Raw genomic sequence first — 18,902 nt, forward strand, 5'->3', positions numbered from 1 at the left:
GTGTACCCCAATGTTCATCGCAGCACTGATTGTAATAGCCAGGACATGGAAGCAACCTAGATATCCATCAGCAGATTAATGATAAGAAAGCTGTGGTACATATACACAATGGAGTATTACTCAGCCATGAATCAGTTCTAATGAGGTAGATGAAACTGGAGCTGATTTTACAGAGTGAATTAAACCAGAAAGAAAAACACTGATACAGTATACTAACACATATATATGGAATTTAGAAAGATGGTAATGATAACCCTGTATGCGAGACAGCAAAAGAGACACAGATGTATAGAACAGACTTTTGGACTCTGTGGGAGTGGGAGAGGGAGAGGGTGGGATGATTTAGGAGAATGGCATTGAAACATGTATACTGTCATGTAAGAAATGAATTGCCAGTCTAAGTTCGATACAGGATACAAGATGCTTGGGGCTGGTGCACTGGGATGACCCAGAGAGATGATATGGGGAGGGTGGTGGGAGGGGGGTTCAGGATTGGGAACTCATATACACCCCTGGTGGATTCATGTCAATGTATAGCAAAACCAATACAGTATTGTAAAGTAAAAAATACAAGCCAGGCAAATTCTAATAAAAGAAGTCTCATATGTGTGCATCAATATCAGACAATATACTCCAGAACAGAAGTCTTTACAATTTATTAACTGCTTAATTAATTACTGTTTTCTTGGGCTCCAAAATCACTGTGGATGGTGACTACAGCCATGAAATTAAAATATGCTTGCTACTTGGAAGAAAAGCTATGACACACTTAGACAGCATATTAAAAAGCAGAGCTAACAGTTTTGCTCTAAAATTAATTGTATATCCTGGAATTTTGTTCTAAAATTAATTGTATATCCTAACAAGTATCTGTTGAATGGAATTGGACTTCTTATAAATCTATTGAAAATCTGAGCATCCCACTCAGTTCAGTTCAGTTCAGTTGCTCAGTCGTGTCTGACTCTTTGTAACCCCATGGACTGCAGCACGCCAGGCCTCCCTGTCTGTTACCAATTCCCAGAGTTTACTCAAATTCTTGTCCATTGAGTTGGTGATGCCATCCAACCATCTCATCCTCTGTCATCCCCTTCTCCTCCCGCCTTCAACCTTTCCCAGCATCAGGTTTTTTCAAGTGAGTCAGCTCTTCACATCAGGTGGCCAAAGTATTGGAATTTCAGCTTCAACATCAGTCCTTCCAAGGAATATCCAGGACTGATTTCCTTTAAGATGGACTTGTTGGATCTCCTTGCAGTCCAAGGGACTCTCAAGTGTCTTCTCAAACACCACAGTTCAAAAGCATCAATTCTTCAGTGCTCAGCTCTTTTTATAGTCCAACTCTCACATCCATACATGACTACTGGAAAAACCATAGCTTTGACCAGATGGACATTTGTTGGCAAAGTAATGTCTCTGCTTTTTAATAAGCTGTCTAGGTTAGTCATAATTTTTCTTCCAAGGAGCAAGCATCCTTTAATTTCATGGCTGTAGTCACTATCTGCAGTGATTCTGGAGCCCAAAAATAAAGTCTGTCACTGTTTCCACTGTTTCCCCATCTATTTCCCATGAAGTGATGGGACCAGATGCCATGATCTTTGTTTTCTGAATGTTGAGTTTTAAGTCAACTTTTCACTCTCCTCTTTCACTTTCATCAAGAGGCTCTTTAGTTCTTCTTTGCTTTCTGCTATAAGGCTGGTGTCATCTGTATATCTGAGGTTATTGATATTTCTCCCGGCAATTTTCATTCCAGCTTGTGCTTCTTCCAGCCCAGCGTTTCTTATGATGTACTCTGCATATAAGTTAAATAATCAGGGTGACAATATATAGCCTTGACGTACTCCTTTCCTGATTTGGAACCAGTCTGTTTTCTATGTCCAGTTCTAACTGTTGCTTCTTGACCTGCATACAGATTTCTCAAGAGGCAGGTCAGTTGGTCTGATATTTCCACCTCTTTCAGAATTTTCCAGTTTGTTGTGATCCACACAGTCAAAGGATTTGGCATAGTCAGTAAGCAGAAGTAGATGTTTTTCTGGAACTCTTTCGCTTTTTCTGTGATCCAGTGGATGTTGGCTATTTGATCTCTGGTTCCTCTGCCTTTTCTAAATGCAGCTTGAACATCTAGAAGTTCACGGTTCACGTACTATTGAAGCTTGGCTTGGAGAATTTTGAGCATGTCTTTGCTACCGTGCGAGATGAGTGCAGTTGTGCAGTATTTTAAGATTCTTTGGCATTGCTTTTCTTTGGGATTGGAATGAAAAGTGACCTTTCCAGGCCTGTGGCCAACTGCTGAGTTTTCCAAGTTTGCTGGCATATTGAGTGCACCACTTTCAGCATCATCTTTTAGGACTGGAAATAGCTCAACTGGAATTCCATCATCTCCACTAGCTTTGTTCGTAGTGATGCTTCCTAAGGCCCACTTGACTTCGCATTCCAGCATGTCTGGCTCTAGGTGAGTCATCACACTATCGTGATTATCTGTGTCGTGAAGATCTTTTTTGCATGGTTCTTCTGTGTATTCTTGCCACCTGTTCCTAATATCTTCTGCTTCTGTTAGGTCCATACCATTTCTGTCCTTTATGGTGCCCATCTTTGCATGAAATGTTCCCTTGGTATCTCTAATTTTCTTGAAGAGATCTCTAGTCTTTCCCATTCTATTGCTTTCCTCTATTTCTTTGCATTGATCATCGAGGAAGGCTTTCTTATCTCTCCTTGCTAGTCTTTGGAACTCTGCATTCAAATGGGTGTATCTTTCCTTTTCTCCTTTGCCTTTCACTTTTCTTCTTTCATGGGCTTCCCTCATAGCTCAGTTGGTAAAGAGTCTGCCTGCAATGCAAGAGACCTGGGTTTGATTCCTGGGTTGGGAAGATCCCCTGGAGGAGGAAATGGCAATCCACTCCAGTATTCTTGCCTGGAAAATCCCATGGACAGAGGAGCCTGGTGGGCTACAGTCCATGGGGTCGCAAGAGTCGGACATGACTTAGTGACTAAACCAACCCCAACCCTTTCTTCTTTCATAGCTGTTTGTAAGGTCTCCTCAGACAACCATTTTGCCTTTTTGCATTTCTGTTTCATGCGATGGTCTTGATCACTGCCTCCTGTACAATGTCATGAACTTTCATCCACAGATCTTCAGGCACTCTTGTCTATCAGATCTAATCCTTTGAATCTATTTGTCCCTTCCACTGTATAGTTGTAATGGATTTGATTTAGATCATACTTGAATGGTCTAGTGGTTTTCCCTACTTTCTTCCATTTAAGTCTGAATTTGGCAATAAGGGGTTCATGATCTGAGCCACAGTCAGCTCCTGGTCTTGTTTTTGCTGACTGTATAGAGTTTCTCCATCTTTGGCTGCAAAGAATATAATCAATCTCATTTTGGTGTTGACCATCTGGTGATGTCCATGTGTAGAGTCTTCTCTTATATTGTTGGAAGGAGGTATTTGCTATGACCAGTGAACTCTTTTGGCAAAACTCTGTTAGCCTTTGCCCTGCTTCATACTGTACTCCAAGGCCAAATTTGCCAATTACTCCAGGTATTTCTTGACTTCCTACTTTTGCGTTCCAGTCCTCTATAATGAACGGGACATCTTTTTTCGGTGTTAGTTCTAGAAGGTCTTGTAGGTCTTCACAGAACCATTCAACTTCAGCATCTTCAGCATTATTGGTCAGGGCATAGACTGGGATTACTGTGATATTGAATGGTTTGCCTTGGAAATGAACAGAGATCATTCCCACAGAAAAGCACCCCACTATGCTTCTTTATATTGCTAATCTAGATACTGTTAAGTATCCCATCACTTCATAGCAAATAGATGGGGAAAAGTGGACACTGGACAGGTTTTAGTTTCTTGGGCTCCAAAATCACTGCAGACGGTGACTGCAGCCATGAAATTAAAAGACGTTTACTCATTGGAAGAACAGCTGTGACAAACCTAAATACTGTATTAAAAAGCAGAGATAGCACTTTACTGACAAAGGTCCATATAGTCAAATCTATGGGTTTTTTTAGTACTCATGTGTGGATGTGAGAGCTGAACCATCAAGAAGGCCAAGAACCAAAGAACTGATGCTTTCCATCTGTGTTGCTGGATAAGAATCTTGAGAGTCTCTTGGACTGCAAAGAGATCAAACTAGTCAGTCTTAAAGGATATCAATGCTGAATATTCATTGGAAGGACTGATGCTGAAAGTGAAGAGCCAATACTTTGGCCACCTTAAAAGACCCTGATGCTAGGAAAGATAGAGGGCAAGAGGAGATGGGGCAACAGAGGATAAGATGGTTGGATGGCATCAGTGACTCAATGGACATGAGTCTGAGCAAACTCTGGGAGATAATGAAGGACAGGGAAGCCTGCTGTGCTGCAGTTTCTGTGGTCACTGAGAGTCAGACATGACTTGGTGACTGAACAATAGCAACAATAACTATAAGCACTGAAGCTTACTTAATACTGGGTTCCCTCAGGGCTCAACTCTTGACTAATTTTCTGTCTATGCTTATTTATTTAATCTAAGTCTCCAAGCTTTTAACATCCCTTTATATACCAAGGACTCTGAATATTTGGCCCCCTCCTGTCTCTTATCTCCCGCTACCCATTCTGTATATTTGCTGGGGCCTGAAACAGTCTCCTACTTACCTTCCCCCAGACAGAACTCCATCTTTCCTCCCAAATCTGCTTCATTGCCTTTCCATCTCAACTGATGGAAACTCCATTTTTCCAACTGCTTGGTTGAAAAATCATAGTGTCATTTATGACTCCCCTTCCTTCATAATCAATATCTAATGCTAAAAATTCTCTTTGTTCTGCCCTTGAAATATACTCAGAATCTATTTCTTACCATCTCTGTATCTACAAACTTTGTTCAATCCACTCTACCTGGATCATTGAAATTGTTTCTCTGACTTCTCCCCTCTATGACCAGTCTAGCCATATCCTCACAGAGCACCAGAATAATGCTGTTAAAAGAGTGATTCTGTCATGCCTCTGGTAAGAAAGTAGATGGGAAAAGATCTTTAAGATATAACAGAGAAAATTAAGGATGCTGAAAGTGCATTTAAGGAATGTGACAAAGTGCAAAAAACAAAACTGGGGGAAAATGGAGGCTTAACTACAGGCACAAGAATATTTTGAATAATTTTATGTCAATAATTTTGAAAACTTAGTCAAAGGAACAAATTCTCAGAAAGTAGGATTAGCATTACTGATCCAACTACAATTTTGAAAGCCTGACTATTTCTAAAACCATTGTTAGAGGTGTGTGTGTGTGTTTTTTTTAACAAGAGTGAAAAACAACCAATAATCAATCATTGCTCTTACAGAGTTGAGATTACACTGTAAGAGATCAAGCAATAAATAAGATAAATAATTAAATTAGCATTTGAGATGAAGATAATGGTAAAGAGAAAAACTGAATAGGGAAGGGGAAAGGATGTTGTCCTTTCAAAGAGGTGGCCAAGAAAGGATTGACTAAAAAGTGACCTTTCAGTAAAGGCCCAAGGAGATGAGGAAGAATGCCTGGAAAATATTTCAGGCAAAGAGCCAAGAACATTCCAGAAATGTTGGCAACGGCAAAGGCCTTCGCGTAGGGACATGCTTGCATGTTGGAGGTTCTCTTTTCAGTGTGGTTTCACTGCGGACTCCCCTGCTTAAAATTGCAACACCATCTTATCTTCCTTGTCCTTCTATCTTCTATTCTAATATAAAATGTCTTTGTTTATCATATTTATTATTTCTTAACTGCCTCCTCCTATGAAAAGGCAAGTTATATTAAGGTAGAAGTTTTGTCTGTTTTGCTTATGGGTATATCACAAATGCCTAGAACACTACTTTGCACATAGAAAGAGCTCAATAAATATTTGTTGAAAGAGAAGGAAAGACCATTTTAGGACCATATTGTCCTGTTCAAAATTACCACAAAATATCTGGTTTATGCCAAAAGGTCCTTGATAATTGGTCATATCTGGTCCTATCCAAAATGTCCGTGGAGATATCTGGTCCACATCAAAAGGTCCTTGATATTTGGCCCTGTCCAAAACTATTTGTCCCATGAACCAAATACACTCATGGACATTTTGGACCAAATGCGGGCTAACTGAAAACACTGGAAAGAACAGAAAAAAAATTAAGAAACCAAATGGATAAAGTAGTTCAGAGTCTAAAATAAAGGTAAAGGTAAAATGAGGACTGAGAACTGATCACTGAGCGAGGAACAAAAAGCACCCTCATGAACCTGCCATGGAGAGACGGGCAAGGGAAAATTGGAATGGGTTCTAGAAAGAATGAGATTTCAGATAGTACTTTCAAAGAACCTCGCTTTTGTAAAAGAAAGAAAACAATGGACAGTAGCTCACTATATACATTATCCAGGATATGGAAGCAACCTGAATGTCCATAAACAGAGGAATCGATAAAGGTGTAGTGCATATATACGATGGGACATTACTCTGCCGCTGCCATGAAAAGGAACAAAACTGGGCCATTTGTAGAGATGTAGAGGGACCTAAAGACTGTCATACAGAGTGAAGAAAGCCAAAAAGAGAAAAACAAATACCATATATTAATGCATATATGTAGAATATGAAAAAAATTGGTATAGATGATCTTATCTACAAAGCAGAAAATAGAGATACAGATGTAAAGGGCAAACATATAGATACCAAGAGGGAAGGGAAGGAATGGGGTGAATTGGGAGATTGTGATTGACATATATACAGTATTGAGCCTATGTATGAGATTGATAACTAATGAGAACCTACTGTATAGCACAGAGAACTCTACCCATTGGCCTGTGATGACCCAAGTGGGAAAGAAATCTAAAAAAGAGAGGATACATGGATATGTATAGAAGATTCACTTTGCTGTACAGAAACTAACACAACATTGTAAAGCAACTATACCCCAACAAAAATTTTTTAAAAAATGGACAATAGCTGAAAGGAGGGGTAACGTTAAGAAAGAGGCTATTAAGAATAATGACACTATATTTCGTGTGGGTGGGAAAAATCCAGCAGAGAAAGAGAGAGAAAAAATAAAGAAGCAAAGTACTACAGGAATTATCTTCTGGAACAGAGCTGGGAGGATGGGATCCACTGTACATGCGGAGGGGCTGGCCTCAGCTCGGAGCACAGATGGTTCATCCATAGTAACAGGACAGGAGACAGAGTATTCGGTCACAGATGCGTGTAGGTGGGTTGATGTGGTCGTGGGAGCTTGCGGAAATTCTTTTTTGACTGCTTCTATTTTCTCAGAGAAATAGGAAGTGGTGTCATCAGCTAAGAGTAAGGATGAAGGAGGAGGTGTAGAAGGTTTGAGGAGAAAAGGTATAAAATAGTTGTCCCAGAAATGCAAAGGGAAGAGAGTCCAAAAATGCCTTTGGAGTGCCGGTGAGCATTAAGGGCCCATTTGGGTTAGTCAGCGTGCCTGGGGGTGTGTTTATCTCCAACCACAGTCAACTGCATGAACGTGGGCAGAAGCTAAGCTGAGAGCTGGCTTTAACCAAAAAGTCACCTGGTGGCTCAGATGGTAAAGAATCTGCCTGCAATGCAGGAGACCTGGGTCCAATCCCTGGCTCAGGAAATCCCCTGGAGAAGGGAATGGCAACCCACTCCAATATTCTTACCTGGAGAATTCCCATGGACAGAGGAGCCTGATGGACTACAGTCCATGGGGTTGCAAAGAGTTGGACATGACTGAGCAACTAACACTTTCACTTTTTCTTATATAACCAGGACAGAAGAACAAAGTGAGACCTGGTTGTTGGTTTATTTTCCACATATACAGTTAACCCCCACCATGACTCAGTAAATGAGATACACAAATTCAACTGCACAAAATGCAGGGTTGCATTAATGAGATGTTAGTAAAAAAAATAGCATTTTAAGTTAGGACTGTACTATTACAAGACGCAGAGGAAGAGTATTAGAACTTACGAAAGCACAAGAAAACATGCAATGAGAAAATAAAGTCGCAAATGGCTAAGAGATCATCAAGGCCTAATCCCACCACTTTCTAAGGCCACTAGTAACCCCTTCCCCTACCCTGATCCTCACTTCTTAAGCACCAGGACATAAGAACTTGGTGACTTGGTTTGCCTTCCTGTGAGAATGGAGGAGGAAAAGAGGTCTGGAGCCAATGGCCAATCCCACTGTTATGTAAATACACACTGTCTATGGCCTTATATTTTCAAAGACAACAATATAGCAAGAGAAATAACAAAAGTAAATGCAGATGAAAAAATAACACAGAGCTACTGGAAAAAAACTCTGGAAATGAATCTACTGGGATTGTCATAACAAGTACAGAAGGGGGAAATGCAAATCAAAGAATTTCTAGGAAAATGGGACATCTCTGAACCAGAATGAATGGGTGCCTGGGAGACCTGAGTCGTTGCAAGTTCCAGACTATACTAGTGAAACAAGAGTATTATCAGTTAGCTGTTAATAAACAGTAAATTGTAACCTGCTAAAGTTCCAGTACCTTGACCACCTGATGCAAAGAGCTGATTCACTGGAAAAGACTCTGATACTGGGAAAGACTGAGGGTAAGAGAAGGGGGTGACAGAGGATAAGATGGTTGGATGGCATCATTGATTCAATGGACATGAGTTTGAGCAAGCTCTAGGAGATGGTGAAGGACAGGGAGGCCTGGTGTGCTGTAGACCATGGAGTCACAAAGAGTCAGACACAACTTAGCAACTGAACAACAACAACCTACCTTCACTGATCAGGTCTGCTTTATTTTATTTTTTTAAATATAAATTTATTTTAATTGGAGGCTAATTACTTTACAATATTGTATTGGTTTTGCCATACATCAACATGAATCCACCACAGGTGTACACGTGTTCCCCATCTTGAATCCCCCTCCCACCTCCCTCCCCATACCATCCCTCTGGGTCATCCCAGTTCACCTGCCCCGAGCATCCTGTATCATGCATCGAACCTGGACTGGCGATTTGTTTCACATTTATACATGTTTCAATGCCATTCTCCCAAATCATCCCACCCTTGCCCTCTCTCACAGAGTCCAAAAGACTGTTCTATACATCCGGGTCTCTTTTGCTCTCTCTCATACAGGGTTATTATTGCCATCTTTCTAAATTCCATATATATACGTTAGTATACTGTATTGGTGTTTTCTTTCTGGCTTACTTCACTCTGTATAATAGGCTCCAGTTTCATCCACCTCATTAGAATTGATTCAAATGCATTCTTTTTAATGGCTGAGTAATACTCCATCATGTACATGTACCATAGCTTTCTTATCCATTCTTCTGCTGATGGACATCTAGGTTTGCTTTAATAAAATTTGTAGGTCCTCCAAGTTTCATACAACCTTAACAAAAAGATGTTGGCCAAGCTGAATTTAGGAACTTGGAGTCAGCTGTGTCCAGTTTGAGCTCCAGCTGGTTAAGACTGGTTAGGTCCACTGACCCTCCATGACCGTGGGTGTCATGGAGTGTCACATGGTGACCTTTTGATGTCAGAGGGCCCAAACTCCACCCTCTGATCACACTGATGCTACATTTTCTGAACATGGAGCCCATGAAGAGGTCTGTGGCTTAGTTGCATCCGCACAGAATGAGGATCACCTCACCCGTTTCTTATCTCCTGTGACCTTTCCCACGTTCAGCTTTGTCCCATAAACACTCAGAACCCCTCACCTTCAGGGAGATGAAATTTGTTCTCTCATCTCCTCAACTGGCTGCCTTGTGAATAAACCCTTTCTCTGCTGCAAATCCTAGTGTCTCAACCTTTGACTCACCGAGTAATGGGCAAACAAACCTGATTTGGTAACACTAGAACCATTACGCTGGAAGGTTTTCCAGCCAGAGTATTTACCTTGTGTTGCTCACGTTTCCGTTGTATTGTGTTGGCTGTTTCCTCGTGAACCTGCTGAATGGTTATTTCCTCTCTTAGGGCCACCTCTGCTCTGTATAGCCAGGCCCCTATGGTGCCCAGAGGAGCAGGAAGAGACTTATCAAGTTGTATATGCCAATCGAAGAGCTGAAATACAAAGTAGAAAGACAGTGTCTTAACACAAAAGACAATTCCTAAAATTCCCCCAAATGATTTTAAAGCCTACAAAATGCTGTAAGTTATTAATTTTGGGTTAATTTAATAAATACCAAGTAAGAAAATATCTGTGTCCTAATCTAATGTTTTGAAAAGTTCAGAACACAGATACATTCCTTCAAAATCTCCCACATAATGAGAACAGGTCCAGAAAAATCAAGTCATCTAGACATCTTGGGAGGAAAATGAGAATTCAGGGTTCTTTCTACAATAATGTAATTCTGTAATGATTTCATCATGTCTCCCACTTATCTGATTCTCAGGTACTGCCTCACAGCTTATTGGGATGATGGGGGGATGGGTTTGGATCTAACATATTCTTTAATAGAGCTTAATGGGGAAAGTTGGATTATAAAAATGAAAATGGAATAAGTACGAGGCAAATATTCCCATGAGGGATAGAAGTTTCAGAGGTTTTGAAATCTCGGACTTAATGTTTGCAAAATATTAAAATGAAAGCTACAGAGCAATGTTCCTTCAAGTTCAAGGCCAGATAAGAAGATAAGCTTAAATTAAAGAATACACAAATAAATGTGAATACAGGAAGATAATTAACTGTTGATGAAACCTGGTTACAGAACTTGGAGAAGCTGAGGCCTCATTCATGTGGAGTTACTTCTAAACAATCCAGGATTAAATTGTATAAAAGGAGAAGTAACCCAGGTGATCTTTCAGGATTTCAGTGGGTTGTCTTGTCAACGGTGATATTACAATAAGGCAGGCAAAGCAGGGAGAGAGTTGTGAAACAGGCACTTCCACTAACTTATAGGAAGACTTGACAAGAGGACAACGGCCATCCCACTGGTAAAACTTCCAACCACAGACAGAGGCATGAGGACCAGATGTAACATCATTGTGAAGAAAAAGATGACAGAAAATATTCTTGACTAAGTTAAGTCCTAATGAAATGAATTATCAGAGGACTTACCCTGGAGGACACTCTATCCCAGGCCTGTTTTACCAATGCTTGGTCAAGTGACAATTTACCGTCTCTATGTAATGGTTGTAATAAGTGTTCAATCTGTTTCCTCTTCATTTCATATTGAACTCTGAAGTGCTTAAATGACTAAAAGAGGAAAAATAGCAAGAACATGGCAGCCAGTCAAAAAAAGCAAAAGCGAAGGAAACCATGTTTCCTAAATAACAATCCTTTATATTTGGATAACGTTCAATAAATGTTGCTGATAATAATAATGACAATCGTGATACAGCCAGCATTCATCTAGCCCTGATGATGACCCTGCCCCCTGCTAAGTGCCTTCTGCACATTATCATCTCTGGCTTCCCATCACGCTACAACGTAGACAAGCCCGTTATTACTACCACAGTAAGCCCAGAGGTGACTTGGCAAACACAAGTAGTAGAGACAGCACTCAAGGCTAGGATTTCTCATTCCTAGGTAAATAATCTACAAGCCAGTCCCTGCTCATGAAGAAATAATAAACAAGAGTATAAATCTACGTTCATAATCAAAATTGCTGTTTTACTTTAAAGTACCAGTTTACAAACAGAAATTGCATACATCAAAAAAAATACAGAATTAGTGGTATCCTAATTTATATTTAAGTAAATTTGTATGAAAGGTTTACTTTATGTAATAACCCCTTGCTTTAATTTTATGATATTAAATACTAAATATTATATCTTTATTTTGTCACAGTATGGTTAACATAAATTTGTAACATGTAGACTTAACTGTAAGTCTAATATTAATATAACCTAAGAAAAGTTAGTGATTTTAATGAAAGCCCTACATTTTACATTACATTGCTGCTGCTGCTAAGTCGCTTCAGTCGTGTCCGACTCTGTGCGACCCCATAGATGGCAGCCCACCAGGCTCCCCCGTCCCTGGGATTCTCCAGGCAAGAACACTGGAGTGGGTTGCCATTTCCTTCTCCAATGCATGAAAGTGAAGTCACTCAGTTGTGTCCGACTCTTCGCGACCCCATGGACTGCAGCCTACCAGGCTTCTCCGTCCATGGGATTTTCCAGGCAAGAGTACTGGAGTGGGGTGCCATCGCTTTCTCCGTATATTACATTAACCCACTCTAAAATATGTTTCAAAGTCTACATATGAATTGAAAATGTCACTGAATGTCCATTTAATGCCTTTAATATTAAAAATATTAAGGAACATGAGAATAGCCCCCATAGAATCTAACAGATAGCATATTTGAAAGAACTTCTAAGTCACTAAGTACACAAACATGTAAATTCACATGAAGAACACTTGGGGGAGATGGTGAATAAATATTTTACCACAAATTTTACCTACCATTCACTATAACTTAATGTAATTTTAAAGTACCAAAACATATAATCAGTCTTAAATTTTATTCTACAGAATTCCACATACAGAAAAACTGGAAAATACGCTATTAATTGATAAGTACAAACATTAGATTCTGATTACATAATAAACATACAAATGAAAGAAAACATTCCCTATGTGGTCTAACCCTATTTAAGAGACTGATATGAAAGGAATGCTTCTGTTTTGTACTTTTCTGATACTTAGATTTCCTCTTATAAATTAACTTCTGTACAATGGTAACTTCATAACTTGGAATTTATTTTTTGATAATTTATGTTAAAACTGAAACTCACTAATGGGCTAAATAAAGACATTCATTCTTTTCTTGCATTTATAGCCTCAATTTACTGATTTAATCATTTTAATGTTCCCAGAAAATTATCTTTTAGGGGAAAAAATTATAATGAGCTTCAGCAAAAAGAACACACATATAAGAATGTATTTATTGTATTTCCAAATCCATCAAATATAATACTGATGAAAGCATCCATCTAAATTCAGGCATACTTTATAGATATGATTATATAAAATCACACACTAATTCCAACAGCTAAATCTTTTATCATCTGCCATTTCACATCTCTTACATCATTCACCCTGTTTTTATAGCAAAAATTGTCAAAATACATTGTAAATTAGAATATACCATAGTTTTGCCACCGAAATGCAATGATATTTTAAGCAGGAGAAAATGTCAGTGCTACACAGAGTAAGTCACAATTCAATGGAAAAAAAAAAAAAACTTGTTAAAAGATTTTAAAAGTGGAAGTTGGAAGCTGAAATCTAATTAATGACAGTGTGATGAAACTGGGAGAAAGCGACCACAGCAGCGGCAACACCGGACTCCACCCGAATGCAGCAGTGTTGAGAGAGGCAGGAAGCAGGCGAAACTGATCTTACTGAGCGACCTACTCCAGCTCCTCACGTTGCAATTTTTATTTAATTCAGCTTATCCTATAGACATTTTCAATTTGCCACAGAAGTCACATTTTGGTGGAATTTCTTGTGAGGTAACATCTGTAAGGTCATGTGTTATATAAAAGCAATGGCTAGATTTGTGTTTTGGATCATCTACAAGACTGAGTTCTGGGAAAGTGATGAAGCCTCAGAACTCTATATAACGTGGCACATACAATTTAACACTACCAACTCCAGCTCTGGGTGTATATCCAAAGCAAATGAAAACAAAGTATCAAAGAGATATACATGCACTCTCCTGTTTATTGCAGCATTGTCACCACAGTCAATCGATGGAAACAATCTAAGTGCCCATTAACAGAAGAACTGGCAAAGACGACGCGGTGTATATATACAACGGCATATCGTTTAGCCATGAGAAAAACGGACAGCCTGCCATAAGTGACAACATGGGTGAAACTTGATTCATGTTGATGTATGGCAAAACCAATACAGTATTGTAAAGTAAAATAAAGTTAAAAAAAAAAAAAGATGTTGTGCTAAGCAAGATAAGTAGAGAAAAACAAAGATTGTATAATATCATTTATGTATGGAATCTAAAAAGTCAAACTCCTAAAAACAGAGAGCAAAATGATGGTTACCAGGGGATGGGGGGTGGAGAGGACAGGATGGATATTTAAGTATACAAACTGGAAAGGTTTAGGGTATATAAGTCCTAGATTCCAAATGCACAGAACAGTGAATATGGACAATAGTATTGTATTATGATCATCAAAATTGCTAAGAGACTGGAACTTATACATCTTACCCACTAAAAATAAACGATAATAATGTCACATGATAGAAGTGCTAATTATTGTTACAATGGCAAATATATTACAATATATAAACGCATTGAAATTTAAAAACTACCTATTTACATAGAAATATGATTAAATTATATGTAAACTTAAGATAATGTATATTATTTTAAAAAGACATTTCTCATTAATATCACTTGAAATATTAAACATAGATTAAATGACATATGTGGCTCTTACTCATGAAAGGCTTTGAAGAAAAGTGAAATATCTCTTCCATACATTACCTGATATTTATCCTGCAAACTTGAGTCTGTCATCTGTGCCCTTGTCAAATCTCTTTCAAATTGTTCTATCCAAACTTTCATCTCCTTCAAAATTAGCCTGTCTTCTCTCTAGAAACCAGCAGACATCACAATTTTATTAGTAACTGTGCATTTACTTAATTGCTGATTAATGCCTGACTGATCCTAGAATACACTGAATATTTAATAAGCTCCAAATGTCTCTGAAAAACTTTCTCCTTCCCTGCCCTCACCTCTTCCGGAGAATAAGAAGCAAAAATTAATTCTATAAAAAATCTTAATTATCATACTGAATACTGAAATTATCTACCTCCATTGTTCTTCTCAAGAAACATTAATTTAATTAAGAAAATGTGCTCCTGGGGAAATGTGCTAAGCACAAAAATACTCAGAAAAAGTAGTGGCTGGAATGGGAGTGCAAATAGGCCTATGGTTGCGTCTTAACCCAAGGCCACTGATAACCTAGAGGACTGATCAAGATAAGATTAATTTTGACTGAATTAAAGGAGCTACAGTCAGAGTAACATTGGATTAGTTGTGTACATTATGTTTAAAAACATTATGCGATAATATAACATAAGCCCCATGAGGCCAGAAAGCACATTTATCTTGCTCAATACGGCATTCCCAAACCCTGGCAATATGAAACTCTAAGATATTTACCAGATCATCTGCTGAATGGATGCATACAAGCTACCACTCACATCTTAAAAATGAAAAAGAACTGGAGAGTTACATACTTGTTTCCACAAATAGTAAGAGCTATTCTAGCACTGATGTAGTGAAAATATCCTAAATTGTCATTAAGACTTCTTATCAGGTAAGAATGCCAGAGTAATCACAAACACATTTTACATGACTTTTTGGCACTTAACTTTTCATTACAACATCTCATCTGATGATCACAGCTATGACAGATTAAAATGGCTGTCTGCAGACAGGTGAAATGGCAGAGGAGAAAGAGAGCTGGCTATGGAGGCAGGTGGAACTGGTTTCAAACTCTGGTCCTGACATATATTAGCTCTGTGAATTCAGATACAATGTTTTAAAATCCTCTCTTCTGCTGTACCATCATCTGGGTAGTCATGGCACCCCCTTTACATGGTTTTGAGGAGAATTAGAGATTCTTTGTCAACACATCCATAGCAGAGGTTGCCACAAGTGCTATTGTGATATGTGTCCTCTTTCACTTCCTGGTGTTACAAAGACAACCCTCTTCTGCCCGGAACAATTTCCCCTGGGTGATGACTTCCTCAGAGCTCAGCTCAGGTGCACCCTTCTCTAATAAGCTTTTTTTTGATCCACAGATCTGAGTTATGAGTTTCTCTTTTGCCAGTGGTGCTCAAACTTTAGTGAACACTAGAATCACCTGGAGAGCTTATGAAAAAGATGACTGGGCACGCCATCAGGTTTTCTGGCTTAGTGTATCTTGAGAATGTATATTTAGTACAAGTTTCCAGGTCAACCTGATGCTGCTGGCTTAGGGACCACATGTTGAGAACATTTTTCTATGATCTTGCAACAACCTGAGCTCAAATATTCACCCAAAATACATTATATTTCATTGTCTCTCCTCCCTCCTCCATTCAGCATTTCAAACCACATATGTATCTTTTTTTTCTCCAGACTAACATAGCAATTTGGCACCTGGTGTCACTCAATAGATAATTGTGGAATAAATGATTGATTGGTAACATAGAGGACAAAATGGAATAGGAAGACTCCAAAGTCTCAGTACTTCCTATGACGGTTCTTCTGAATGAATAAGGGAATGGTATCAAGGCACATGTTCTGTTATTGGTTGACTTTCATGCCCACAACAGCACTAATGACATATTTTCTGAGCTTAGAGGAGCACAAAGCTCTTGTTCTACCTTCAAGGAACCTGAGCTCAATACGACCACCAGTGGAGCTCACCAAAGTGAGCATGGGGCTTTGACTGTCCCCAGGCTCATCATTTCTTCACCAATTGAAGTTATTTCACAAAATCATCTGAGAGAAAAAAAGTATGTTCTTAAAATAACTTTGCTAGAGTATGTTCAACAAATGACTTTTTCTTCTGGTGTGGAAGTGCAAATTGCAATAAGGTTGAAAAGGATGCAGCTCTGTATACACTTAGCATTCTCCTTTTAAAGGAAAATGAAACATTTAGATTTAGATTTCAAAACTCATATAGTTTAGTGGTTTTTCTTCAATTGGTAACTTCCACACATATTCAATGACATGGAGATCTATTTGCGTAGAGACCATCTAAGCGCCAAATAACCCAACTGTTAGCATTCTCACTGCTTCTTCCTTTCTCTCTCACTCACTCACTCAAATACATGTATTGTATGTTTTGTAGTATACTTATATATACTTAAAATCATGCTTCATGAAGCATGAAATAAAAATTTTTACTTCTAGTTTTTTATTCCAGTGTTAGCACAAAGTCTATTGTGTTGATAAATCTTTAACTTTAGGCCTAAGTAGAAAAATGGAAATAACTTGCATATGGGAAAGAATTCTTAATCATGAGTTCCACAAATATTTTTTTGAGCACTTAACCATGTTTCATGAATTTTACTAAACCATGTTACTCAATATTGAGCAGAAGAGTTGTGATGAAACTCAGGGTTACAAGCTAATTGAACACTTACCTTGTTCAATTAATTATTTCCTATTAATACTTTAAAATGAAAAAATAAAGCTTTAATATTTATTTTCCATGTCACACATAAATAAATAATAGTTATTTTAATTTTTCCTTTTGTTAGTGCTATTATTATTAAAAAGAAATTAATTAATGCCATCTTATAATTAGAGATTAGTGGGAAAGTCCATGGGAGTAGCTTAGACTGTAACTAATATTTAAGAACACATATGTTATTTTCCTATTAGAAAGGAAAAGAAAATAACAGAATTTAGGTATTAAAATAAATGTATATAAAAACACAAGTACATGCAAAGGGATGGCTAACAAGCTATAGAATGCAGAATGTTTGAAAGAAGTCACTAATTCAAGATGACTTAAATCTTACCTTAAGAATTTGGATAGAATTTGTAAAAGATGGGAAACTTGGAAGTATTTCCTAACAATGTGAAAAAGATAACATATAGAAAAATAACATAAATCAGGGACAAAAGTCATATAGGAAACACAAAAAATGAAGAGGCATCTGTCTATAAATAAATAGGCAACAATTTGAAGGGTATAGTTATTTTAAGATATTTTCACAACTTTTGAAAGTATCAAACTATTTGAATCAAATAAGGCAATGTAGAATTCTGGCATTTGGTGGTTTTGCTTTAATTTTTAATAGTCATATGTGACTATATATATTATACATATGTCTTATGATAGTAAATATTTTGAAGGGACAACAATGTAAAGAAAAGGTATATGGATTCATATTTTTCTCTATACGGTCCTGATATACATCTGTGTATTCTACACAACTAAGACTGAGCTGTGGTTAATTTAAAGTTTGAGGAATGAGAGCGATAAACCAGTGGGTCTATTGCATTTATTAATAATTTAGTACTAATTATCCAAGGAATACTTTTAAGGAATTATCAACTTTACTGACTGAAGTAAGAAAAAAATGGCACTATCTATTTCCAATCAGAAAATCAGACTTAGAATCTATAAAATAACTAATTTAAATAAATTCATGAAGGGGATATAAGAATCAAAAAGGAAAAATGAAAGCCTGACAGATATGTTGATGCCAGTATTTTTTAAAATGAATTTAAAAAACTATTTACTAAAACTTGAGTACAAAAGTAATGAGGACTTCAAGGGGATGACATCAACCCTAATGTGTATAGTCTATAAAATCTTCAAGGTTCATTAGACAGAATGAGAGGGCCACTAAGTTGCGTTAAACAAAAATAAAACATACATCATAAAAAATAAAAAATCATTCTTCTATTTAAAATATTCATATTTAGATGTTCATACTCTACATTATCTATCATTTAAAAAAGGGTAACATAACATGCTTTTTTTGAAACTTTCCTGAAGCATGCTTCTTTTAGGAAAGAGATGGAAGTTTTTAAAAGAAAAATCAGAATTTATCTTCTAGAGAATGAGATTAATTGCTTAACAATAAAGCTCTTTAGTCCAGTATATTAAAAAGTTTAAAACAGGAGTATATTTCAAGTCTCTGAGGATTTTTACATTAAATCCTTGCTCATGAGCATGAACATAAGTATCTCTCTTTATTTCTCAGACATTACCAGCCACCATGTTTACTGATCTGGAGAGATGATTAATGTCAGAGAAATTAAAACAGTACAAGCTTAGACATCAGGTCAGAAATAAATCTAACTGGCCAATAGAAGAACTTTAGATATGACAATCAGATGGAAAACTGATTTTCTCTGTGCCCTATGAGGGAGTTCTAATAGACCTCCATACAGTTTTTTATTTACAGAGCACCATCTGTACCCAATCACATTCTCAAAACCCAGCAAACACCAAATGAATACCACACACATGACTCAGTCCACACT

General features: G+C 37.7%; 1 protein-coding gene across 33 annotated transcripts in view; it reads right to left on the reverse strand.

Moving 5' to 3' along the window:
- Positions 1-18,902, reverse strand: part of SYNE1 (spectrin repeat containing nuclear envelope protein 1) — a 492,315-nt gene that overhangs the window by 345,076 nt on the left and 128,337 nt on the right. For 30 of the 33 annotated variants that reach the window (XM_060419826.1, XM_060419839.1, XM_060419838.1 and 27 more), the window contains 4 exons: positions 17,426-17,476; positions 14,388-14,495; positions 10,997-11,134; positions 9,835-9,999 (listed from right to left, as the gene is read on the reverse strand). In XM_060419826.1, the coding sequence (XP_060275809.1) occupies positions 9,835-9,999; positions 10,997-11,134; positions 14,388-14,495; positions 17,426-17,476 (462 nt within the window). The remainder of the gene's footprint in view (positions 1-9,834; positions 10,000-10,996; positions 11,135-14,387; positions 14,496-17,425; positions 17,477-18,902) is intronic. The other 3 variants (XM_060419830.1, XM_060419828.1, XM_060419831.1) reach the window with 1 other exon arrangement.

Source organism: Ovis aries, chromosome 8 (assembly GCF_016772045.2).
Source record: "Ovis aries strain OAR_USU_Benz2616 breed Rambouillet chromosome 8, ARS-UI_Ramb_v3.0, whole genome shotgun sequence".
NCBI lineage: Eukaryota > Metazoa > Chordata > Mammalia > Artiodactyla > Bovidae > Ovis > Ovis aries.